This window comes from Mustela nigripes, chromosome 5 (assembly GCF_022355385.1).
Source record: "Mustela nigripes isolate SB6536 chromosome 5, MUSNIG.SB6536, whole genome shotgun sequence".
NCBI classification, from domain to species: domain Eukaryota; kingdom Metazoa; phylum Chordata; class Mammalia; order Carnivora; family Mustelidae; genus Mustela; species Mustela nigripes.
In genome coordinates, this window is record NC_081561.1 from 26676245 (window position 1) to 26700356 (window position 24112).

Sequence of the window (24112 nt, forward strand, 5' to 3'; positions counted from 1 at the left end):
ACCCCCGTCGGACCCTGCTCCGTGTCCCCACCGCGGGCGGCCTCCCCCGCACCCGCACTCCGACCCTGTTCCTCGCCGCCGGGCCGGCCTCCTGCACCATGCCGGCCACTGCGCAAGTCCCGCACACCGCGCACGTCTCCCGACCCCAGGGGTCAGCCCGCTCCGCCCCGAGCCCCGCCGCTCCCGCCCGGCCTCTCCCGAGGACCCCAGGAGCGCCGCCCCCCGCCTTTCTCACGGGCTCGGTTGTCACGGTAACCGTTGTCTCAGTGACGGTCTCACTCAGCCCGGCCCCTGCCTCGGCCATGGCTAAGGCTGAGGAGAGGGAGGAGGGGAGGAAGGGGGAGGAGACGCCCTTCCCTTTCTCTGGTCTCTGGGGTCTAAGACAATCGGGGTCGGGTTCAGAGTAGCAGCCAGGATCCTCCGCCTTCGTTTCGACCCCCTCCTCCCGGGCCTTCGCCTCCCCGCCCCAGGGGATAACCTGTCCAACCCCACTTCCGGCTCTCTGCTTCCGGGTGTGACGCACTCTGGAGGTCCCCTTTTCCCTTCCGGGCACTAAAGGCGCCTAAGCGCACGCGTCGCCAGAGTAGTTCCGCCGTCACGTGACGGTGCGCAGGCGCCGCAAGAGGCAGCCCCAGAGTTGGCGGAAGCGGCCCTGAGCGCCGGCAACAGGCGCACGCGCAGCGGAGGCGCTGCGGGGGGGGGGGGGGGTCCGGGGGGGCTGGGGGCGGGGCGCGGCACGTGGGCGGGGCTGCAGGGCGTGGCGGGGCGCGCGGAGGGTGCACCGCGCCCCGCCGCTGAGGCCCACGCAGCGCCTGCCTGGGGTTCGCGGCCTCTGGTGGGAATGGGGCTCCGACCGCAGCGGCAGGTGCACGCGCCTGCTCCGGGGACGGCTCCGGTCCCGCGGGGGTCTGCGGGCGCCGGGGCGGTGCAGGTGGCGCCTTCTGCTCGGGCTGTCCGCAGAGCGCGCCCAGGAGCCCCGCCCGGTCGGCTGCGGCCTGGCGGGCGGGACGGGGGTCCGGGACCGCCGGCACTGCCGTCCCGCAGGAGCACCTGCCAGTGTCCCAGAGGCAAGGAGGGTGGGTGCCGGGGGCCGGCAGAGCGCAGCGGCTGCGAGGCGGCTGGGCGGGGCCGCGTGCGGTGCGGGGCCGGGGCCGGCTGGACGCGCGCTGGACACACGCGCCGCTGCGCCCCGGATTTCGGACCCCAAGTCCAGCGGCCGCAGAGCCCCGCCGGCCCACGCGTCCCGGTGGCCGGGGCACACCCGCACGGTGAGTCCGAGCTCTGAGCGTGTCAGGGGCATCGCAGCGAAGCAAGGAACGCGACACCAGCTCCCGGCGGGCATCCGGGACGGTTATTGGGCCCCGACTCCCGAGTGTTTCCCTTCCAGGGTTTGGACAGACTGATAAAGATACACCTCGGCATGTACAGTAAAACCCATTAAAAAAACACGTATCTCTCTGAAGTGGGATTCCTTGTATTTTTTACTCGCCCCCCATCTTTCTACACATGAATCTATCACAACGAATATATATTACATTTATCTCAACAGCAATAAAAAATTTTTCCAAAATGTCCAACTGTAGTAAGCACATACTGGTATTCCTTAGTATCACATTTTTGGTTGTCTAAGCTCACAACAAAGAGATCTGGTTAAATTATTTGTTTAATCTCCCACTATCCAGATTCCTACATTTTGTTTCTCTAAACTCAAGAACCAAATAGATTTAGTGGTGGAATACTTAAAATTACTTTTTCTATTAGTCTCATTCCTGCCTCCATTTTTTTTTTTTTTTTTAAGATTTTTTATTTTATTTATTTGTCATAGAGAGAGAAGCGAGAGCAAGCACAGGCAGACAGAGTGGCAGGCAGAGGCAGAGGGAGAAGCAGGCTCCCTGCCAAGCAAGGAGCCCGATGTGGGACTCGATCCCAGGACGCTGGGATCATGACCTGAGCCGAAGGCAGCTGCTTAACCAACTGAGCCACCCAGGCGTCCCTCCTGCCTCCATTTTTTATACTTTTTTTCTTTTACCTTCTCATATACTAATTTATATATATTTTTTGTAGCTGATATACTTATTGAAAGAACAAATATATCTATAAATTCATTTAAATTCCTTTTGGAACAAGACAGATTATAAATAATATACATATGTCTGGCATATACAGAAAAATAGAACTTTGATAAGAAACTCAACTAGAGTAGGTGTACTCTAGGGACAATGGTAATCCCCACATGATAACTTCCTTCTATGGGAGCAAAACATTGCAACTAGGATGAACAAAGGATCTTAAGAACCCAATATCCGTCACCATCCGAGGGAGAATTGTTGCGTTGCCTGGAAAAAAATCAAGAGTCTTCCTTCTCCTGGAACCTACAGAAAAAGAAAGGACTCATTATATTTTAATAAGCATAGAGGTCCTAGCCGTGTAAGAGAAGACATTCATTTGAAGAATCAAGGAGGGAGTTTTATTTAAGACATTGTGGAAGACTAGCTCCCCTCAACAATCCTTCATATTCAGACAACTAAAAATGCCGTATTAAAAATGTATCTAATGAACCATAATGAAATACCACCTCACACCAGTCAGAATGGCTAAAATCAACAAGTCAGGAAACGACAGATGTTGGCGAGGATGCAGAGAAAGGGGAACCCTCCTACACTGTTGGTGGGAATGCAAGCTGGTGCAGCCACTCTGGAAAACAGCATGGAGGTTGAAAAAAGTTGAAAATAGAGCTACCCTACGACCCAGCAATCGCACTTCTGGGTATCTACCCTAAAGATACAAACGTAGTGATCCGAAGGGACACATGTACCTGAATGTTTATAGCAGCAATGTCCACAATAGCTAAACTGCGGAAGGAGCTGAGATGTCCTTCAACAGAGGAATGGATAAAGACGATGTAGTTCATACATACAGTGGAATAGTACATTGCCATCAGAAAGGATGAACACCCACCGCATCAGACACGGATGGGACTGGAGGGGATTGTGCTGAGTGAAATAAGTCAAGCAGAGACACACAAATACCACATAATTTCATTCATATGTGAAATATAAGAAACAAAACATGAAGATATGGGAAGGGAAGGAAAAACAGAACGAGATGAAAACAAAGAGGCACACAAACCATAAGGGACTCTTAACTACGGAAACAAACTGAGGGCTGCTGGAGGGGGGGGTGGGGGGATGGGGGAACTGGGTGATGGACATTAAGGAGGGCATGTGAGGTAATCAGGACTGGTCAATGACTTGATGAATCACTGAGCTGTGTGAAACTAAAAATAGACTATACGTTCATTAATTGCATTTAAATAAAAAGTGAAAATATATATATGCATTCCAAAATATATCTAATGAAATATAAAGTATATGCAAATGATATCTTAGGACACAAAGAGCCACGTGCCATTAGACAAAGAATGAAAAAAGAAAAGGGATAAACTGGACCTCATAAAAATTAAAAACTTCTGTTCATTTAAAAAAAAAAAAAAAAGGCTGGACACCTGGGTAGCCCAGCGGGTTAAGCTGCCTAATCTTGATTTCAGCTCAGGTCATGTTCTCGGGGTCGTGAGACGGTCAGGCTCCATGCTCAGCAGGGAGAGATCTCTCTCCCGTCTGCACCCTGCCCACCCCCACTCTCTCAAATAAATAAATCTTAAAAAAACAAACAAACAGAACTATTCAGTGTAGAGATTACACACAGACATACATAACTCAACCAATAATGACTAAGGAAGTAAATAAGTAAAAAGAAAAAAAGCACCATGAGTCAGTTACCAGGAACAACAAATAGCAGCATCAGACCCACAACTATGGGTATCAGAATTATTAGACACAGGGGCGCCTGGGTGGCTCAGTGGGTTGAAGCCTCTGCTTTCGGTTCGGGTCATGATCCCAGGGTCCTGGGATGGAGCCCCACATCGGGCTCTCTGCTCAGCAGGGAGCCTGCTTCCTCCTCTCTCTCTCTGCCTGCCTCTCTGCCTACTTGTGATCTGTCTGTCAAATAAATAAATAAAATCTTTTAAAAAAAAAAAGAATTATTAGACACAGAATATAAATACTCTTATTTAATATACTTGAATGTAATACATATTTTAAGAATAAAAGGAAGAGGATGCCTGAGTGGCTCCGTAGGTTAAGCATCTGACTCTTTTAAATATATATATTTTATTTGACAGACAGAGATCACAAGTAGGTGGAGAGGCAGGCAGAGAGAGGGGGAAACAGGCTCCCCGCTGAGCAGAGACCGATGTGGGGCTCGATCCCAGGACCCTGAGATCATGACCTGAGTCAAAGGCAGAGGCTTTAACCCACTGAGCCACCCAGGTGCCCCTGCATCTGACTCTTGATCTCAGCTCAGGTCTCAGGGTCCTCAGTAGGTGCCATGTGGAGCCTACTTAAAAAATAAATAAATAAAAGGATGAATTTATTTATTTACTTTTAAGATTTTATTTATTTGAGAGAGAACGAGTGGGGAGAGGGACAGAGAAAAAGGACAAGGCTCCCTGCTGAGCAGGAGCCCGAGGAGGGGCTGGGTCCCAGGACCCCCGATCAGGACCTGCTGAAGGCAGACGCTTAACTGACTGAGCCCCCCAGGTGCCCCAAGACAAAGCGTTCTTGGACCCATCCAAGGACCGGGGCTGCCCGGTTCTTGGAGTGACATGTGATCACTGCTCAGGAGAGAAGGGCTACCGTGACCGGTGCTTCCGAACACCACCTGCTGACCCCGGGGCAATACTGGCCCTCGGTAGGCTCTCATTTCCTCTGAAGCACGTTACAAGGCTATAAGCAGATGAAGAAGTGTTCATTTTACAGGCCCCAGAGCTCCCTGTTGGCTGGACTGTGGAGACGGATGGGGCCAACGGAAATACCCGTTTCTTGGTCAGTGGAGACGCTGCGGGAACTGCAGCTCACCGAGGGCGTGGGGCGGGGAGGGTGCGCACCTGCAGCGGGTACAGGTGTAGAAGACCGTCTGCCCCTCGTCCGCGGAGCGCATCTGCCGGGTGTGGTAGGCCATTCCCTCGTGGCCACATCGAGGGCAGCGCCGGTCAACCTGGCCGGGAACCGGCGCGGGGACGGGTGTCAGCGCGCACGCCCCGTCCCGTCCCGTCCCGTCCGCACGCGGCCGCCCGCGGGTCACACCCCACCCGCCGCTTCCCGCCGGCCGTCACCGCTGCAGGTCCCGCCGCCGTCCCGACCGGGTCATCCGCTCACCACGGGTCCCTGGAACTCAGGCCCTTCCTCCGCCGGCGCAGGCGCGGCCGTCCCCGGCTTGTTGAACACGACGCAGCTGCTCACCGCCCTGCCCTCGAAGTCTGCGCGGGCGGCAAGCAGGGCTGTGGGCACCGCGCCGCCCGCCCCGCCGCCCCCGCGACCCCGCCGCCCGCCCCCGCCGGGACCCCGCCGTCCCCGCCGCCCGCCCGGGCCACCCCCGCCGCGACCCCGCCGCGACCCCGGGGCCGCTCACCTCGCACCGGGACGCGGAAGGCGCAGCGAACACAGGTGACCGTGTCCTGCGCCCCGGGCAGCGGCAGGACGGAGCCGCAGTCCGGACAGAAGTCCAGGTCCGACTGGAATCTGGAGCCGGAGCGCGCGCCGTCCATGCCGTACCGGACGCGGCGGGACGGACAGCGGCCCCTCCGCCGGACCGAGCGAGCCGCCGCAGCGCGAGCCCCGCTGCCCGCACGCGCGGGGCTCCGAGTCCGGACCCGCAGGCCGCGTGCGGTCCTCCAGAGCAGACGAGCGCGCCGGCTCCGCGCGGGGCGGGCCAGAGCGTCCGCCGCGCCGGCTCGCCATTGGCCGTGACGTCACAGTCCGTCGCCGTGCGCCGCGGAGCCCGCCGGGCCGGCCGCGAGGACGGTAATGGGCGCGCGGCCTCGGGGCGGCCCCTCCGGGAGGAGTCCTCTGCTGGACGTCAGTGCTCGCTCAGCCGCGGGGGCGCTGGCCCTGGGAATCCCGCGGCCCTTTCCGGCTGCCGCAGCGGGGCCTCCGAGGCCGGGCAGGGGCTCTCCGCCGCCTCTCGGGGCCCCCGGTGCTCCGGGGACCGGGTCCATCGGGGCCTCCTCCGGGGAGGAAGCGGGGCGGGCGGAGGTGGAGGACGGGCCGGGCCTGGGGCTCTACTCCCGGGTCGAGGACAGGGCGGGCCGGCCGGCGTCCGTCGGGGGCAGCCGCGGTGCATCTCCCGGGACCCGGCCGGCCTTCGGCCCGCGGCCCGCCGGGTCGCCCGGCTCTGGCGCAGCCGTCGGTGAACGCTGGTCGTTCGGCGTCGCGCGGACACGTGGGGTTTCCCTAAGCCCGAGGGCCGGCACGCTCAGAAAACCACGCTGTGGCGTTCGTCGGGGACCGACAACTGGGCAGACCCCGTCCCGGGTGTCCCGGTTCCGTGCCGGCCCCGCAGCGCCGCCGACCGGGCAGCTGCGCGGAGCCGTCCGTGCCCCTCCTCGAAGGCCAGCTGTGGCCTCTGCCGGGGGAGGCCCCGCCGGGACGGACCGGCCGGACGGGTGGGGCTGGAGCGGCCCGCGAGCTCCCGAGAAGCCCCGTGACTCCCCCCGCCGGGCGCCGCTGGGTCTGTGCGGCCCAGGGAGGTCGGCTCCTCGGCCCGAGGCGGGCAGGCTGCACCCTGTGAGTCCCCCGTGAGAACGGAAGCTGAGATGCGCTGTGCCGCGCTAACTTTCCGTCTTCGGTTGGACGGCGGCCCGGCCTGCCCACCCTGGTTGAATACGGCCCTGATGGGCCGCGCGCCGCGAGGCTCAGCCGCCTCCCAGCGCAAACTCGGTCCGGCTGTCTTTATTAAGCTGGGGCTGGGGCTGAGAACTTGGGAAACGTTAGGGGACCCTAAGGAGACCAAATGGCGAGGATGCAGTGAGAGTACACGGCTGGACCCGTGCGGGAGCCCAGGGCAGGCCTATGAAAGAAACCTGTGCCTCGGGACTGAATGGCAAAGGTTGCAGCAAAAAGACGGATACAGGGACGCCCGGGTGGCTCCGCTGGTTGGACGACCGCCTTCCGCTCAGGTCCAGAGTCCCGGGATCGAGTCCCGCGTGGGGCTCCCAGCTCCACGGGGAGTCTGCTTCTCCCTCTGACCCTCTCCTCGCTCATGCTCTCTCTCACTGTCTCTCTCTCAAGTAAATAAATAAAATCTTAAAAAAAAACAAAAGATGGGTACAGTGTTATGGGGAATGTAGCAGAGAGAGATGCTCAAATTTGTGATAAGGGTAATCAGCAAATCGGGAACTTTGGGAACTTGGGTCAGTACTCTCATGTTCAGTACTGTGCTAGGCTCTGCATACTGAGAAAAGTAAGATGGCTGCGCTTTTTAAATATGAAAATAGATTCACATAGAGAAATGAGAATGTGCCTAAGAAGTCTGTGAGGTCCAATATTTCGTATCAGATTCATTCTAATACATTTGTAGATGTAAAATTTTTTTTCTTAAAGATTTTGTTTATTTGACAGATCACAAGTAGGCAGAGAGGCAGGCAGAGACAGAGGCTCCCCACGGAGCAGAGAGCCCGATGTGGGGCTCAATCCCAGGACCCTGGGATCATGACCTGAGCCGAAGGCAGAGGCTTAACCCACTGAGCCACCCAGGCGCCCCTGTAGTTGTAAATTTTAAGTTACACCCTTTCAGAGTCTACATTTCAGTGTCAACATTTTAAAGGTGATAGAGGAATACAGGTATACCAGTGTAAACCCTGATTATTTTCCAGTGAGTTTTTGAGGTAATGGTTAAAAAAAGTTTTCAGAAGAAGACAGAAATCGTTGTTACAGAGACTGTTTCAGAAAGACTTGATAGAGAGTCAGGAGCTTGACTTGTGGAGGGGAATTAGCTGCCATTTCCTGAGAACTTCCCACATGTCAAGCGTTGTGGCAGGTGCTTTCATCTAATGTGTGTTTGTTCTTTATTACCCTGGGCAGCAGACTTTTGTTTTCTGTGTCCATTTTATAGATGAGGGAGCTGACTGACACTGTTGTCTGCCCAGAGTCCACACCTCAGAGGCAGTTCGATTAGGATTCAGATGTAGCCCTGTCAGGCTTCAAAGCCCATGCTCTTTGCCATAAACAGTACAAAAGGCCCAGGGATGAAATGCCAGGCATCCCCAGTGGCTTCAACACGACCTCACAGTAAACTCAGATTAGACCAGGGATGACACATAAAAAGTTGGCAGGCTTCACTTGTGTTGCCATCAGCCTGGCCCATAAAAAAGGGGGCGTAACCACAAGTTCCCACCCTAAGGTGCTGAGCAGGGAACAGTTTCACAGTGGATTTACGATGAAGGATAAGTGGCAGTATAAGGCAGGGAAGCAGAGGGGCGGGTGATCACATAATCTCAGAACCAAACATTGGAAGGCAGAGATGCTGTATGTGCTGATAGAGGCGGAGAGGGCCAGGGCCAAGAAGCTGCAGAGAGAGGAGGGACCGAGAGCTCTGGACTCTGGAAGTCTCTCGGAAGACAGAGGAGGCCAGGAGACAGAGCAGTCCAGCCCAGCCGAGCTTGCCCAGCGCCACACCCAGGAGTCTGCGTCTTCCCTCTCCCAGGCCCAGATTCCCGATTCCGAATGGTTCCCCTTGAGTCCACGGGAGATGTGCGAGCCTACTTTCTGTGAAAGGATTAGATGCTGTTGTTAAATTCCCCGGAGGAGGAGATCCTCACAGCAGGATCTCTCTTCCCTAGGGGACATACCCCTGGCGTTGACCAAAACAGTTGCTTACCCTGGTTCAGTCGGTATGTGAGTAGATAGTTTCTGACACCTCCCGCACTCTGATCTACCTCTGTTTTCTCTGTCTTCCAGTCTGGCCTGGGCGAAAACCTCTACAGACCCTAGGATTGCTGTAGGTCAGCAGTCCCCACTGGAGAAAAAAATCTTGGTAAATAATCTTCACGTTGTACAGTTTGGAGTTACTAGGAGAAGGGGCCTTAGGCTTCAAATCCTGCTCAGGTGACCCCTCCCCAGAGGGTGTCTACCCTGGCACATGTGTTTAGCTATATCCATACTTGCAAAACAGAGTATTATGTTCAAAATGCCCAATACTCTCTTTTTTAAAAAGTAGTTACTGATGTCGGTGGTGGGTGATTCAACTCTGAGAGCTCAGAGTTTCGCCTGGGGTGATGGGAATAAAGATCACAATTGTTAAACACCAAAGTAAACAAGAGACTGCAAATCTTCTCAGTGTCACTGATGAGGTGCAGCTCCTGTTTAAATGTGTTTAAAAAGACGGTCACCTTATAAAATTCTGTGCCTCACTTTGACAGAATCTGGGTGGCGTGCATACAGCAGCGGCAAGACAGCTGATAACTCGGAAGTACCACGAGGAATATGAAACATTGTGCAGGGAGCAAGCTCTTTCTCTTGACCACTGGCTGGCCAAAGCGGAGTCTTATTATAATAAGAGAATAATGGACATGATGAAGGAGCAAGGGACAGGCCATGAAGCCAAGACGAGATTGGAGGGGAAGACGACCCACAGGCTCGAGAGACCAAAGCAGTATTACTTGGTTCCGGAGAGAGAGGTGAAACACATAGAAAGGCACATTCAGAGAGTGGGTCGGGTCAGAGAGTCTAAGAACAAACCAGGTAAACAATTACCACGGCCCCCTAGTGAGACAACGTTCCCCAAAATTGTGCCCGAAGAGCATGGTGTCCTGAGTGCCCAGAGAAGAAAGCAGGTAAGCGAGAGGGAACAGACGCAAATCGAAGGTCACCAGGAACGCATGCTTCGGGGGAGAGCGCTCACGGAGCAAAGGCGCAAGGAGAGAGTCTTGAGGAAAACCCAGAGCCAGCTGCCGACACGAGAGCGAGAGCGGCGCGGGAGGGCAGGGAGAGAGATGAAAGAGCTTGAAAGTGTGACTGCGTACCCCCTCTTCCAGCCTCGCGGTAGAAGCCGGATTAAAGTGAATATCCTCATGGAAAAGAATAGAGAAGAAGTGCCTGCCGTCATAAAACCACATCAAAGAAAATTCTTGACCATGCCACCCTTTCTGAGAAGCCAGATAGGAAAAATGAAAGACTAGTAGAGTTTCAGTGCTTTGAGAATAAAACCCCGTGTCTTAAGTGAACTCTTGTTTTTAGTACTAGTTCCCAACCGTCCCCGGAGTGTCTGCATCAGATACGGAAGTTTCGGATAGCTCTGGGCTAAAAACTCCGTTCTCTCGTGTTCCTGCACCTGGCGAATCCTTGACGTCGGGTGTCACCAGCCCGAATGCGGTTGAGCAATGACACTGAGGAAGGAACTGGGATCCGCCGCTGCGCAGGCCCTGCGCCCAGCCCACTGCGGCTGTCTTGAGGTTGCCGTAGGTCAGTCGGTGGTCTTTCAGTTCCTGTTTGTACGTTTCTCGGGGCTACTGACCGGGTCTTCCACGTCTGGCTTGTGCCCTACAGTTCAGTCTGTGTGAGGGGCTTTGAGAGCCTCCTGTGGGCCAGGTTTTGTGAGTGAATCAGAGGTCCCGGCCCTTGACTGGGCCACAAGTAATGGCATAGATAGCCCCAAACACTGCGTGTGCTCAGGGTTAGGATGGAGGCCTGTGCGGTGCTGTGCCAAGGAGGGGCCCCGAGCCCCGCCCGGCAGAGCCAGGAGGGCAGACACAGGACACACAGCCCATGTAAGCAGTGTCTTCCCAAGGTCTGGGTCCGCTCAGATGCAAACTGGACTCACCCTCCCAAGCATATGTCCCCCAACGCTCACTGATGACTCAGAAGACAAACGTGTGCACTGCGAGAATTTTCATCCCAAGCAGAATGAGATTTACGGATTTCCTTTCATTTCCAGTTCATTTTCTTACCATATAGCAAAACTTTGGGAAGGTAGGGGTGAGCGTTGGTGCACAGAGAATGAGTGAGGACTGCCCCAAGAGCATTCTCCGTCAGTCGTGGTCCCCACCCCCATCCCCATCCCCAGACCAGCAGTTCACTTGCTGGACATCGGCAGTGTGCCGCGGAGCGTTCCTGGGTGACGGGGCTCTTCTGTGCTCGCCCTCCACTCGCTGTGCTTCCTGCAGACTGTGTCTCTGGCCTTCCGTCTCCGTGTCCCGTGGGAGATCCTCTGCCCTGCACGGTTGTATCGCCCGAGCGCAAGGGGCAGGGGATGTGGAAACCCAAATCCGCGGGGCGAGGATAAGTCCCACATAACCGGGAGGCCCGTGACTCTTCCTCTCAGGGTCCTGAGTTCGAGTGCTGCACTGGGTGTGGATACAACTTAAGTGGTTGTTTACCACGAGGATTTTCAGTGCTGGACACATTAGTGAGGTCAGCTGCCCCCTCTTTCTCCTCCAAATCTAGTAGAAAAGCAACTGCTGATTGCAAGGCAGTTTCCCAGCTCATACAGCTATGGAGTAAAAGTCGGCTTTTGACTCAGTTCAGCTAACCTGACTCCATCATCTCTGCCTGACACACAGTTCACCCTTTATCTCCCGGACCCTGTATGAGCAGCACCGTAATTACCCCAAGCCAAGCACCCTTAAAGCCTGAGTCACACTTGACGCTTTTCTTTTGTCTTGTATTCTTTTAAGATTTTATTTACTTGAGAGAGAGCGAGCACAAGCAGGGGGAGCGGCGGAGGGAGAGGGAGAAACAGGCTCTCCGCCGGGCAGGGAGCCCGGTGTGGGACTCCCCCCGCAGGCCCCTGGGACCACGCACTGAGCCGAAGGTCAGGTGAGCCCGGAGCTTGTGCGGTTCTCACGGCGCTGTGGTGGCGCCCCGGCCTGTTGAAAGCACGAAGAATGTTTGCTGACTGCGGGGAGCAGAGCAGCGTCCAGGAGAGCCCGGCCCCAGAGTGCAAACTCAGCTGGTTCTAACCACTTCTTACCTCCCGGGTGCACAGTCAGCCTTTCTTGTATTTGAGTGGAGGCACTGATACATCTTTGTTTACTTGTTTTCTGATACCCCTCAGTAAAATTCATGACTTGATGCATCCCCTTTCTAGAACTTTCTCTGGTGCCTTCCTGTCAAGGCACCTGGCAGCAGCATAAACTAAAGTGTCATTCAGGTCTGAATAAAGGGTTCCCGGAGGAGGAGGTCAGGGAGCGAAGGTCTGCAGGGACGCTAGGTGAGGCGGCGGTGAGCTTTCTCTGTTACCTGCTGATGGAGAGTAGGTTGTCAGCCCTGAGCACGCTGGGACTTAGCCCCACAGAGTGTAGAGTTGTGGGGTTTGTTCAGGCCCGAGCATGGCCACATAGCAGCCGGTGTGGGTCTAGAACGGAGACAACAAAACTTTCCTCACCAGTTGTTCCAGTGGATAAATGAGAGGCTTTGTAGCATAGAAGGCTGTGATATCACGAAATGTCCTTCTACTGGTTTTCTTCCCCTACTGAGCTAAGAAGTGGAGTTTGTAGAAGGTGAAAATGGATCAGGAAATGCCACAAAGTATAAAGCCCCTGGTACCGAAGGTGTGAGACTGTAGCTCTCATCCAGCCAGAACCGTTCAAACAAGTCGCCAGAAAATGGGCTGGAGCCTAAAATAATCTTTAGGGCTATATTGGGAAAGGTCTCTGACGGTGACCAGCCCTGCCTGGTGGAGTGTGTGGCTGACCGCCAGCCCGTGCAGCCCCGTCCACAGCACCCCACGCCGCTGGCCTTGGGGGTGACCCCCACAGATTGATGATCACTCGACCCTGCTCTCACGCAGAGCACAGGCCTCCCTACCCGCGCTCTGAAGGAAGAGCGTTCCTGTGGAACCTAGCGTGAGCCCACGGACATCCGCCAAAGCCCGACCCATTTCCCAAACGCACCTGCCGCCCCATGCCGTTTCTGCGCCAGCTCACACGACTACCTGCTTTTCCTAACACAAGGACGTCTGCAGAGGGTTTTCGCTCTTACGAGAGAAGCCCCAGCCATGCTAACAGGTCTTCTGTACGCGTGCAGTGGGCTGACGCAAACTCTCCGAAAGCAGGGACATGAGGCCGCCGGGTGCAGTCAAATCGTGAGGCGGCAGCCTTGGGTAGCCGCACTGAACGGCTTAAGTTTGTAACTTAACTTCCAAGTTCGTAAGCAGTTGCCGAGAGAGGACAGTCGTGAATCTCGGTCTCCTTAAGTATTTGGGCAGGTTTAACGCAGGCAGCAAGCTGGGTGGCTGGCTTTCTCTTTGATCATGTTTTTACAGTGGTAAGTTCTGTCCCAAACGAGCCCTGCCTCAAACCATCACGCGGATTGATAAGGTGTAGCTCGAGAAGGTAAGAAAGCTGGGAAACCTGGGAGGAGCACGCCGGCTGGTAGTGTTTCCTCGGAGCGTTCCCACATGAATGTAGCAGAAACTCCCAGGCACTAAGGTACAAGGGAGAATACACAGATACTGAGGGAAGGAGTTTCCTTCCTGTGGGTAGCAGGAGGCCAGGTCATCTGTTTAGAGGGAAGACAAGTCTTGAGTACTGGGTTCCAAATGGACCAGGGATCTGGAATTTCTTGTACAGACTCCAGGCAAGAGTCGGCCCCACAGGGATAATGTTGATCATGAGGATGAAAGCACAGGGAGGCCAGTCGAGGGTATCGGGATAGCATTGTGCGGGACAGCGTAGCTACCCCTGCGGTGAGCGCCGCGCTGCCTGCCGGGCGTGGGGTTGGTTGTCAGGTGACCGCTGTGCCCTGAGACTACTGGAATGTCACGGGTCAGCTACGCTCACGTTTAAAAAAATAATGTTGCAAAGTGTGATATGTTGAAATGTAGCAACGTCATGGTCACATTTCTTGTTTGCAGGCCTTAGAAACTTGCTTAGGTGAGTATCAAGAAAAAAAGAAAACCAGTAGAAAGTATCTGAAAATATTTTATGTAGTGGGCCTCACAGGGGCTCGGAACCAAGGCAGTAAGGACACCCTCCACACTCTCGTCTCTCCTTGTCTGCTCACTCCCGCTCCCTCTTTGCTCTCATAGTGGGGAGGGGCACCGCTCCTGTGCCAACTCTCCACCCAACGGCTTCAGCTGCAAGAGTTGGCTGCTGTTGAACTGGAAGTGTCCTCCAGTTTCTCCCGGCTAAACACGCGACCGTGCTATTCCTTTGCACTCCTTCCAAGCCAGATCTCCTAGGAGGTCTGTAGAAGCTGCCTGCCTTCTGGCCCCAGTGCCCATCAGGCCCCCCAGGCCCCCTTCACCGGGTTGTCAGCTCCCCGCAGCTAAATCCAAAGGACTCTACGGGTAGAATGGAGCAAGGCAGAACCTGACAGGCACGTGGCGCATGGGCAGCATCAAAGAGACCTGGACAGCTGGAGGGTAGGAATCCGGTCCCTGGAAAACAGAAGAGCAAGGACATCAGTAGCCCTGATGGACAGGGAACCGATGGAGCCCATTCAAGGAACTGCAGCAGGGCACCGAGGGTACAAAAGAAGCAAACAGAACACTCAGGATAAAAGACTGGGCCAGGAGTTTTGAAAGATGCACAAAACTGGCCTGCTGACTTGGGTTTCACTAGGGATGGGCAGCCACCAACCGAGAGTGAAGAAAAGCCCAAAATAGAAGCAGGAGACAGAGCAGACAATTACTATATCCCTCATGTTGAGTCAGGTATGTGAAACAGGACTTTGAACTCATTAAAGCATGTCTGATAGTATCTTTAACCATGAAAGTTGAAATGCTTGGAAATGGAGCCTCGGGATGTACAGTTTACAAGACTGGTGCGTGGCTTTATGTAAATCTAATTATACAGCCTTCCCCTGGATTAGCCTCACAAATTAGAGTAAGGATGAACGCCGTGACAGCGTAGGCTTTCTAAAATTCACCTGCTACCTACTGTCAGTTCAAATAGTGAATCATCTGTACCTCATCTGTCATAAATCATATTTTTGTTCGTAAGCTCCTAGCAGAGGAGAAGGGTGGTTGTGTAGAGGGAGAAAATAAGGCATATTAAGTGTCTGCCATGCATCAGATACAATTAACTTCTTCTTTGTGTCATCAGTACGTCTTGATTCCAGGGCAATCAGTATATCCTGACTCAGTAGAGAATGAACTGTCTAAAGCTTCCCATATAGACAGAACATTTTGTTGAGAGGAATAAGCAATTTAGCCAATAATTTCCTCAAACTTTCTGTGATGTGCATGTCACATACCCAGATATTCTTTTCTGTTTATATCTATCTTTTGTAGATGTAAAGTCGTGTTCTATAAATTGGGGGTCTAGCTCTTTTTCTTGCCCAAGGTCTCTTTCTGGCAAGCGAATGCCCACCCCCTCCCCTTAGAGAATTGCTAGCCTCCGAGTCACAGCCAACCACAGCACGCTCTCTTCTGGGCACAGTGATGGACATCAGTGTAGCTGGTGGTTGGCATGGGCGTGTCCCATGACACCAATCAGAATCCTTCCCGTTTCAACAGCAGGGACAAGAACCTTTTTACAAAATACACAGAAAGCCATTACATACCCGGCTTTGGGCTGCGTGGGACGTGGGACTTAGTGGGCAGTGTCCTTAATCAGGTGGTCATTCCCCTTATAATCTAGGACCAAGTACATCTGGGAATCCAGGCAGCTGCGGCCGAATTAAGTTCGACTTTCTTACCACCGCCCCCCTCCCATTTTGGCTGGATGGCTCCCAACAGGAGGTACCAGTCAGGCCAGCCTGGGGGTATTATTAGCTTATTAGGGAAAAGAAAGAAACACTATGTCCAGGAATTTCCAAAATAGGTCCATATGACCTGCTATCCCGATCATTAGGAGGTAGCCAAGAGATGATCCTTCGGCGGGGGGCTGGGGGGGTAGCATCCAAGGGCGGCCAGGCTGTCTCACAAAGGTGTGTGGGCTGTTCAGTCTCTGAATGGTGGTAGGAAGCATGAAAGATCCAGTAATTACCTTGACTGTCAGCCCATTGTTGAGAGGCTTTGCAACGGAAGCCATGCCCCGTCGTCAGACCACAACGGTCTAGAAAGCCAGAAGCGCCGCACAGGTTAGTTTCCAGGGCCACTGTGCTATTGCAGGGGTTGGCTGATTGGACCAGGATAGCCGCACTGCGCCCTCAAAGTGTCAGCACTCACAGGTCCTAGAGAGGGTGGGAGGTCCCATGCATCGTCCACCCGAGCAGGGGTGCCCGGGGCCCCTTGCTATGGGGCTTCCCTCCCTGTACGACAAGCAGGTCGGGAGTCCAGATCAGAGACCGAGCCCTTCCTCGTGTGCCTGTCTGTGGTGGTGAACGTCCTGCCCAAAGCAGGCTCCCTCAGCAGACGGGCTCCCGTCTGGCTTGGCGGAGAGCAGGCTGCTCCGAGGCATCCACCCAAGGGACAGACGGCAGGTCAGCAGCTGGATTTATTTCCACAGTTCACAGCTCCAGAGAGAGGTGTCTGTGCAGCCTAGTTTTCCAAGTGGAGACCAAACAGCTGGGACAGCCCAGGAGGCCATAAAATGACAGGAAGGTTGATCAAGGGGAGGGCTGGGGAGAGCCCTGAAAACTGCCCTGGGCTCTGCCCAGCGAGGAGCATGGCAGCCTCCATTTTTGGTTCTGAACAGCGGCCTCTGGGACTCGTGTTGGCTTGGGCCTGAGACAGCACTCAGCCTGCTGGCCCACAGTGATCCAGGACCAGGGCCCGGGGAGCCTGGCTGAACCAGCCGCTCTGCTCCAGATGGCAAAGTGGGGGTTAACACCGTCCCCAAAGGGACAGCTGCCACTTCTTCCTGTGAACAGAGATGCCGGGGCCAGCTGCATCCTTAAGGTTGCCCTTTCCATGTCACAAAGTTGGCTCCCCCAACTTTGTGAGACGTGGAGTCCAAGCTGACCCGCCCTCCTCTGTGGCTGTGCGGCCAGAATGTCCAAAGGCTTCGTTGGGTCAGGAGCCCAGGAACAAGCTAAAGCTGCTTTCCAAAGACACCCCGCAACCGTTTCAGGAAGGTGCTGGGTCTAGAACCGAGGGTGCCAGCGAGCTCAGGCTGCCTCCCTCCGTCAGCGGCTCTCACCAGCAAAACCGGCCACTGCAGCCACTTGCAGCTGCTGCTTTGGAACTGCAGGAGATGCCCCAGGGGAAACCTCAAACCAGCCCATACGTGGAGGGCAAGGAGAGACTCAAGAGAAAGGCAGACCATTCCTGATTGGTACGTGGCAGTTTTAATAAGCAAGGAAGCTCACGTATTACCCTTGTTGTGGGTGCCCATGAGACAGGTGTCTGCTCCTGCCCACCACAATCCTAAAAGTTTATGGAGAGGCCTTGACTGGGTTGAGTTAGGTGTTCAATCCAGAGGGTCTCCACAACAGCTTACTCTCTCAAGACCGTGTCCTTGAAACACCTCTCACTGTGGAAATGGTGGGTGCAGTGTACACTCCAAGGACAGGGAGGGAGAGAGGAGGACCTCCAGGGGCCTGCTCTCGGGTCAGCGGGTGGTCACGTCCTCTAGATGAGCTCCTCCAACGGTAGCCCCCGTGACCGAGTGCTTGCCACAGCCCGGCACACTGGTACAATGGAGCAGGCGTCTTCCATTCTGTAGCCTCTGAACGAGAAAGACTTGGGGCAACGGTTCTAGATCAAGCACCAGGAAACTGGCGTGGGGTTTTACGATTCACAAAATACTTTCATCGGAGCACCTGGGTGGCTCTGTTTGTTGGGTGTCTGCCTTTGGCTCAGGTCATGATCTCAGAGCGCTGGGATCGAGTCCTGCATCGGGCACTCCACTCATGGAGCCTGCTTCTCCCTCGGCCTGCTGCTCCCCCCGCTCGTGCTCTCTCCCTCTCTGCCAAATGGATAAATCAAGTCTTAATGAAAGACAAGGAAGGAAGGAAAGAGGAAGGGAGAGAGGAAGTACTCTGTAAACACGGCTCCCATTACATCCTCAGATGACTGCCAAAGTGGTGCCCTGGTTGTTGCTGAGTTCCAGACCTGGAGTGGGAAGGCTCCGCATCCCAGGGGCTGTTTCCTTCTTGCACAGACAGAATAACAAGTCTCCACATAAGGCATGTTTGCAAACCTATTTTGTAAATTGTAAAACCCCATGCCATTGTGGAACATAAAGGGTGATCATAACACAAAGTGGAATGTGGGGGCGTCCTGAGCTGCGAGCGAATGCCTGCCGGGCTCTGGAGCCAGTGGGCGGGAGAGAATTCTTGAGACGTCATCGTGCAAAAAAAGTGATTTCATTAAAGCCCGGGGACAGGACCCGTGGGCAGAAAGAGCTGCACTGGGACAGGGGCCCATCACATATTTTCAAGTTGGGAGGGGCCAGGGACAGCCACAAGCCTCCAAGGTGATTCTGAAGCAAGTTTTCCAGGACTCTGAGGGAGCTAGCTATTGTTGGGAAAGGGCGCTTATTCCTGTTTAGTGAAAACTCCATCCTGAGACCCTTTAGATGTATATCAGGGTCCACAGGCTTGGGGGATGAGGGCTGCCATACATTTTGGGGGCAGAGACAAAGGAACTTACCAAAGGAACTTCCGTATAAAGTAGACTCACAGGATCCTGGGGTCGGGCTAAGGCTGCCTTTTACCCTTAGCGAAATGTCCCAGCGGAAGTTCTCTTGACTGCTTCAAGGTCAGGTCACCGGGCCACCGGGCTGTAGGCAGTAAGAAAACTTAGCTTTTTTTTCTTTTGTTTCTCACATCAACTGCAAATTACATGGAAAACAATAAACGTGATACCCATTGGACTGATTAAAATCAATGTACGTGGCCGAGCCTGGGCGCCAGGGTGGCTCATTGGGGAAGCTGCTGCCTTCGGCTCAGTCGTGACCCAGGGTCCCAGGACGGAGCCCCACGTCGGGCTCCTGCTCAGGGAGGTCTGCGTCGGCCTCCGCCTGCTGCTCCGCCAGCGTGTGCGCTCTGCTCCCCACCCCGTGTCAAATAAATTAAAAAAAAAAAAAATCACTGAGCCAGGTTGAACTGAGTGAGGGTAAGGGGCCGGGCCCTCCCCGCGCTCCCTTACCTGCAGCATTTCGGTCAAGGGGTGGAATCTCCCCCCTGCCTTCGCTTTCTAAGATGCTGTGTGCCTCCACCTCCCCTCTGGGTCTTGTTTTGGCTCTAGATGCTGTGGTTGGAGGTGGTGAGTTTTAATCGGAGGTAATCCTCTTTTTTCAAGAACAAATCCAGATCCCGGCGCTAGGTGGGACCTGCGGTTGCTACGGGTAGGAGGGTGGGCTGCTGAGGGGCGGGGCTCTCTTCCTTTCTGACTGCTGGGACTGAACTCTCTTGACCTAGGTAGGTCTACAGCCGTGGCTGGGCCCCCGGGCAGGGAGCGCGACGGTGAAACCGGGCTGGGAGAGCGGGGCTGCTGCCGGCGCTGGGCCCGTGGGCACTGCCCCCCCACCCCACAGTCCCTGTCCTCAGTGCGCCGCGGGTGAGTGGGGCAGCGGGGTGTCGAGCTTGCAGGGACGGAGGCAAACGCAGGGTGTTGGTCCCGCACTCCCCAAGCCTGAAGCAGGCCGGCGGGCATTGAACTGGGGGAAAACCTGGGTGTCCGGGGTGTGGCCCGGGGCACCCACCTCTCTGGCTACCGTGGGGGGCCTCTGGCCGGTGTTGAGAAAGCGGGGATCCCAGAGGAGACGCTTCGGGGCCAAGGGGCTTCAGGCCTCCGCAGCCCCGGCCCGATGGATGGGAACCCCTCGGCCCCAGCCCGCGGGAGTGAACCGTCTCCGCGACGGTGCACAGTTCTGCTCCGGCCTGCCCGCGGGAGGCCTCACTGGCCCAGCCGGAGGGCCCCTGACGCCGGCAGTGGGAGCCCGGGCTGCTGGCTGCTCCGCAAAGCCTGGCAGGGGCGTTGGGGCTCTTGGTCCCAGGACTGCTGTGCGGAGCTGCGGACAGTGGATTTGGGTCCCAGACACGAGGACGGGAAGATGGCGACAGGCTCCCTCGGGGCATTCGCATTTGGGAAGGGCGGGTCCCCGGGGCCACCACCTTCCCCGCTGAGGGGTGTGGGTGTGCCGAGTGCGCTGGGAGGTTCCAGGAGCCTGCGGCAGTAGCACTTCCGTCCCCAGACCAGACGGTGACTTAACAATCTGGACCGGGGCATTTCCTGAGCACCCCAGCAATGCTGTGTGGGGGACCGGCAGGCCGCGGGGTAGGGGATGGTCCCCACCCGACATCTCGCACAGCGGCTGGGTTGTGCCTCCTCTTCAGCAATCCAGCTAACGCCATTGTCTAGTGCCCCTCTCTGTTTCACCACCAGTCCAGGGAGAGTGAAAAAAAAAGGCCAGTGGGTTTTCTGAGCTGTTCAAGGGACTGCACCTTGAGAAGGAGACGTGAGGTGAGAGCTGTCCCCCAAGGAGATGGGGTTCGGCCGGAGCTCCCCGAGTGGCCCCAGTGCGGGGCTCACCGGAGCCTCGGTGTTCTCTGTGGGCTGCTTATCCTGTCAGTCTTCCCGAGGACCTTTCTGATTCCTTCACAGAAGCGCGTGTGAAAGTCCGTAGAATCCCATGATGTTCGGCACTAGATGGGGTCTAGAGATTTGTCCTTTCCCGTTGTCTTGTAAGACGCGGTCAAAATGATGCAGCTTGCACGAGGCGGTTTGCACTGTCTGCAGAATTCCGCACGGCTGCCCGAGGGAGTGCCGGGGACACGGCCGTCCTGTCCTCAGGGGGAGAGCCTAGGCTTTGACACTGACTCTGCTGTGGACGAGCTTCTCGGTGTCTCCGCACTTGAAGTGCCACGAAGTGGGGTCAGTTACTCCGACCTCCCGGGCCGTGCCGGCACACAGCAGGGCCTCCGCTGTTCTTGGTGTCCCTGACCCGCTGAGGGAGCCCTGCCGCTCTCTCTTCCTGCTGGTGACGCATTTTGTTTCTCTCTGACCTCAGGTTGGGAGCGGTGGGCACCGGCCAGAGGCTGAGGCAGGGCGGGCAGAAGGCACCTGTCTTCATAGCCCCACACCAGCTGCGGAGCCCCGGTGACGAGTCCCTGAACCCTGTAGCCTGCCCTTTGAGGGACCAGAGGGTGACCGCAGAACCCAACCAGGAAGAGCAGGTATATCCATCCCGGGAAGCCATGCCAAACCTCCCCGAGGCCTCTGCATGGCCTCTCCATCTGCACAGTGACCAGGACCCAGAGAGCCCCAGGAGGGGGTCCCCTCAGCCCTGGGGGCCAGGCGGGCCGTGGACAACGCTGGAAGCAGACAGCGCGGAGGAGAAGCTGCCCCTGCGGGTGGCGGAGCAGGCGGAGCGGGCAGCCGCAGCCAGAGCGTGCTGGTGGGAGCCGTGGCTGCAGGTGAGCAGAGCCGGCCAGAGCGAGTGCGGACCGGCTGCCAGCCTCCGGAGCTCCGGAGCTCCGTCCTCTGTCCTCGGTCTGGCCCGTGGTCACACGGGGTTTCAGCCGTTTCCAGGCTGAACAGCCCCCTGCGAGCAGAGGTGGCCTAGGCTTTTCTCGGCCCCCGCCTCCACCCCACCCTGCAGCCCTCCGTGGAGTGGCCCCCTTACTCGTGCACACACCCCCTCACTTGTCTTCCTTCCTCTCCTTTTGGAGATCACATCCCTGGCTTTGTGCCTGTCCTTTCCTGTTCCTTCCTTCCTTCCGCCGTTTATTGTTCAGTCGGTTCTGTAAACCCTGTGCTTGGATAACTCGAGTCCCCCCTGCTCTCCCAGGAGCCGGTCACCTTTGACGATGTGGCTGTGAACTTCACGCAGGAAGAGTGGGTGTGTCTAGACACCAGTCAGAGGCTCCTGTACCAGAACGTCATGGCCGAGACCTTCAGAAACCTGCTGTCCGTGGGTAAGAGGCCGGGGTTCCCTCAGCATGCCCCCTGCCCAGGACACCCCCCAGGACCCTGGGACGGCCAGCTTCCCTGAGCAGGTAGATTGGCTCACAGCTTGCTTTCCTGACCCTGGACCTCCTCTGCCTTCCAGCTGTGAAGGACCTAGGTCACTAAGCTCAGGGTAAGAAGAAAAGAGATGTAAGCCTGCACAAAGGCAAAGATGATACTCGGCACGTGAGGGTACATTGAAATTGTAGCTCTTCACGCAGCAGTGCTCACTGCACTGCTCGCGGCCGGGAGCCAGGGACTCCGTTAGGAGGGTGCCTCCTTGCTCCCAAGTGTCCCACGTTAAGTCCTTAAAACAAGGCTGTGGGAGAAGTTAGCCAAGCCTGGGATCTCACTCTCTGTCCCCTTCCCGCTCCCGTCAGAATCTTTCTGTCTACCCCAGATCTGGTCATCAAGCTTGAGCAAGAAGAAAAGCAGTGGAGAGCCGAGCTCCCGCTCCGTCCCCCAAGTGGAGAAGGCCTCCCTTCCGGTAAGCATGGCCAAGGAGGAGGGCAGGTGAGGGTCCAGGCCAGGCCCTGGGCGGGTAGAAGGCTGCCTCGGAGCCCCGGGGCCGAGCACGTCCTCGCCCAACCTGCATCCTTCACACCGGGCCCCACTCGGAGCCACAGGAGGGCTTGAGACCCTGTGCTCACGTCCCTTGGCCCTGTGGGCATGTGTAACTGTTCAGGACAAGCCGATGTCTGCAACCGCAGGGATCGGGGTGCCTCTAGGTTGCCTGTGTCCCCTTCAGGAGAACAGAGGAGGAAGGGACATGAGCTTATGCTGAGCCCCAGTTGAGACCTGTTCCTGAGCTGGGACAGGAGGAGAGAGGTTTCTGGTAGGGCTGACCACGGGCACCACTTCCCGTTCTAGCTGCGTGATTTAAGGCACTGCCCTTCCCTTGGGTGTCCCCATTTGTACGACGTAGGAGGGCCCCTGTGGGTGTCATGGGAGCGGGAGATACTGCAAGTGAGAGGAAATGGATTTCAAGAAATGGGGTTATAGGCCAAAGTTGTCATCTCCGCTCCCGCTGAAAGACTTTCACATTAAATGTTGATTAACTTTTAACTGGGAAACACGGAGGTCTGTCCTGCCTGCCGCCGGTGAGGTGCTCTAGGGAGAGCCAGCGTGTTGGGGGCGGTGCAGGAGGGCGCTGGGGGGATGGGGCTGATGGGGCCAGTCCCTGTCCCTCCTCCACCGCAGGCAGTGGGAAGAAGGCACTCGAGGAAGAGACGCAGAGGCCGCCGGACGACAAGGAGGCCCTGGCCTGTGGAGGGACAGGCCCAGCCTCTGTGGCCCCGGCGCCCACACCTAGGACCCCTGCGCTGCCCGCGCCCCAGGCCGGGCCGCCCTTCCTGTGCCCGCCGTGTGGCCGGAGTTTCAGCAAGCGCGCCAGCCTGCTCAGCCACCCGTGCGTGCACAGTCCCCACGCGACCAGCAGGTGCGGCCAGTGTGGGAAGGGCTTCCAAAACCCAAGGGAGCTCGGCTACCACAGGCGCACACACCTCGGGGACAGGCCCTTCTGCTGCCCACTCTGCGACAAGACCTACTGCGACGCGTCAGGGCTGAGTCGCCACCGCCGCGTCCACCTGGGCTACCGGCCCCACTCCTGCCCCTGCTGTGGGAAGTGCTTCCGGGATCGGTCCGAGCTCAGACGCCACCAGAAGACACACCAGAACCAGGATCGGGTGGCCGGAGACCAGAAGCCCATCGGGACCGTCCCAGGCGCCGGAGCTCAGGAGCGCACCGACGGGAGCCAGGGGTCCAGCCAGAAGCTTGTGGCCGTGACTCAAGCCCTGGCGGCCAGGGCCCGAGAAGCCACCACTGGAACCCAGGGTCCTGTGGCCAGGACGCAGCCAGGGACTGATGGGAAGCCTGTGACCACTGTGAGACTGTGGGCAGCAGCCCCAGGACCTGGGACCAGGATGCACACGCCCAGCCCGAGAGCCCCCTGCCTGGACCCCAGGCCCCACGGCCCCCCAGCGAAGCCCTCAAGACTCAAGGTGTTCTCTTGCCTCCATTGTCCTTTGACTTTCGGCAAGAAAGCGTGTCTCTCCAGCCACCAGCAGGCCCATGTCTCAGGGCAGCCCCGCAGCTGCTTCCGCTGTGGCAAGTCCTTTAGCTCATCGTTGGCGCTGGTCAGACACCAGCAGACACACTGGAGGCAGAAGACCTACCGCTGCCCAGTGTGTGATGTCTGCTTTGGGGACAGGGACAGCCTCCTGGGTCACTGGGGGGACTCCAAAAGCCAGGACCTGTGTCTGGGCAACCTTCAGGTGTGCTGGGCCATCCTGGGCCAGTGGCTTAGCTTCTTTCATGATGCCCCCCCTTTGTCAGGGAAGGAGATGGACCTGCCCCGGGACTCAGGCTCCCGGGAGAGGGTGAGAAGGGCCGGGGGGGGGACGCCGGAGAGGGGAGAGCAGGTGAGCCCAGGCCTCGCTAACCGAGGTCCCCTTCGTGCTTGCTTCTGCTGATGCGCTGGCAGGGTCAGGGGCCCCCG

General features: G+C 56.7%; 3 protein-coding genes and 1 long non-coding RNA gene across 6 annotated transcripts in view; 2 read left to right on the plus strand and 2 right to left on the minus strand.

Annotated features, from left to right (window-relative positions):
- The window catches only part of PPP1R11 (protein phosphatase 1 regulatory inhibitor subunit 11), an 8200-nt gene extending 7728 nt beyond the window's left edge, over positions 1-472 (minus strand). For 2 of the 3 annotated variants that reach the window (XM_059399701.1, XM_059399703.1), the window contains exon 1: positions 236-472. In XM_059399701.1, the coding sequence (XP_059255684.1) occupies positions 236-304 (69 nt within the window). In that variant the 5' untranslated portion in view covers positions 305-472. Of the gene's footprint in view, positions 1-13; positions 116-235 lie in introns of those variants that run through there. The other variant, XM_059399702.1, reaches the window with a different exon arrangement.
- A 982-nt stretch (positions 473-1454) lies between these two features.
- On the minus strand, positions 1455-5713 carry POLR1H (RNA polymerase I subunit H). The gene is made up of 4 exons (XM_059399704.1): positions 5470-5713; positions 5217-5317; positions 4946-5055; positions 1455-2372 (listed from the first exon to the last, which is right to left on the minus strand). Exons 1-4 carry the CDS (start codon positions 5603-5605, stop codon positions 2348-2350), a joined length of 372 nt encoding a protein of 123 aa, XP_059255687.1. The 5' UTR covers positions 5606-5713; the 3' UTR covers positions 1455-2347.
- Positions 5714-5774: 61 nt separating this feature from the next.
- On the plus strand, positions 5775-9344 carry LOC132017736 (uncharacterized). The gene is made up of 3 exons (XR_009404393.1): positions 5775-5861; positions 8796-8871; positions 9257-9344. It is a non-coding gene; the product is annotated as an uncharacterized LOC132017736 (long non-coding RNA).
- A 13215-nt stretch (positions 9345-22559) lies between these two features.
- On the plus strand, positions 22560-24111 carry ZFP57 (ZFP57 zinc finger protein). Its single transcript, XM_059401517.1, has 2 exons — positions 22560-22581; positions 22696-24111. The coding sequence occupies exons 1-2, from the start codon at positions 22560-22562 to the stop codon at positions 24084-24086; spliced, it is 1413 nt and encodes a 470-aa protein (XP_059257500.1). The 3' UTR covers positions 24087-24111.
- The last annotated feature ends 1 nt before the right edge of the window (position 24112 follows it).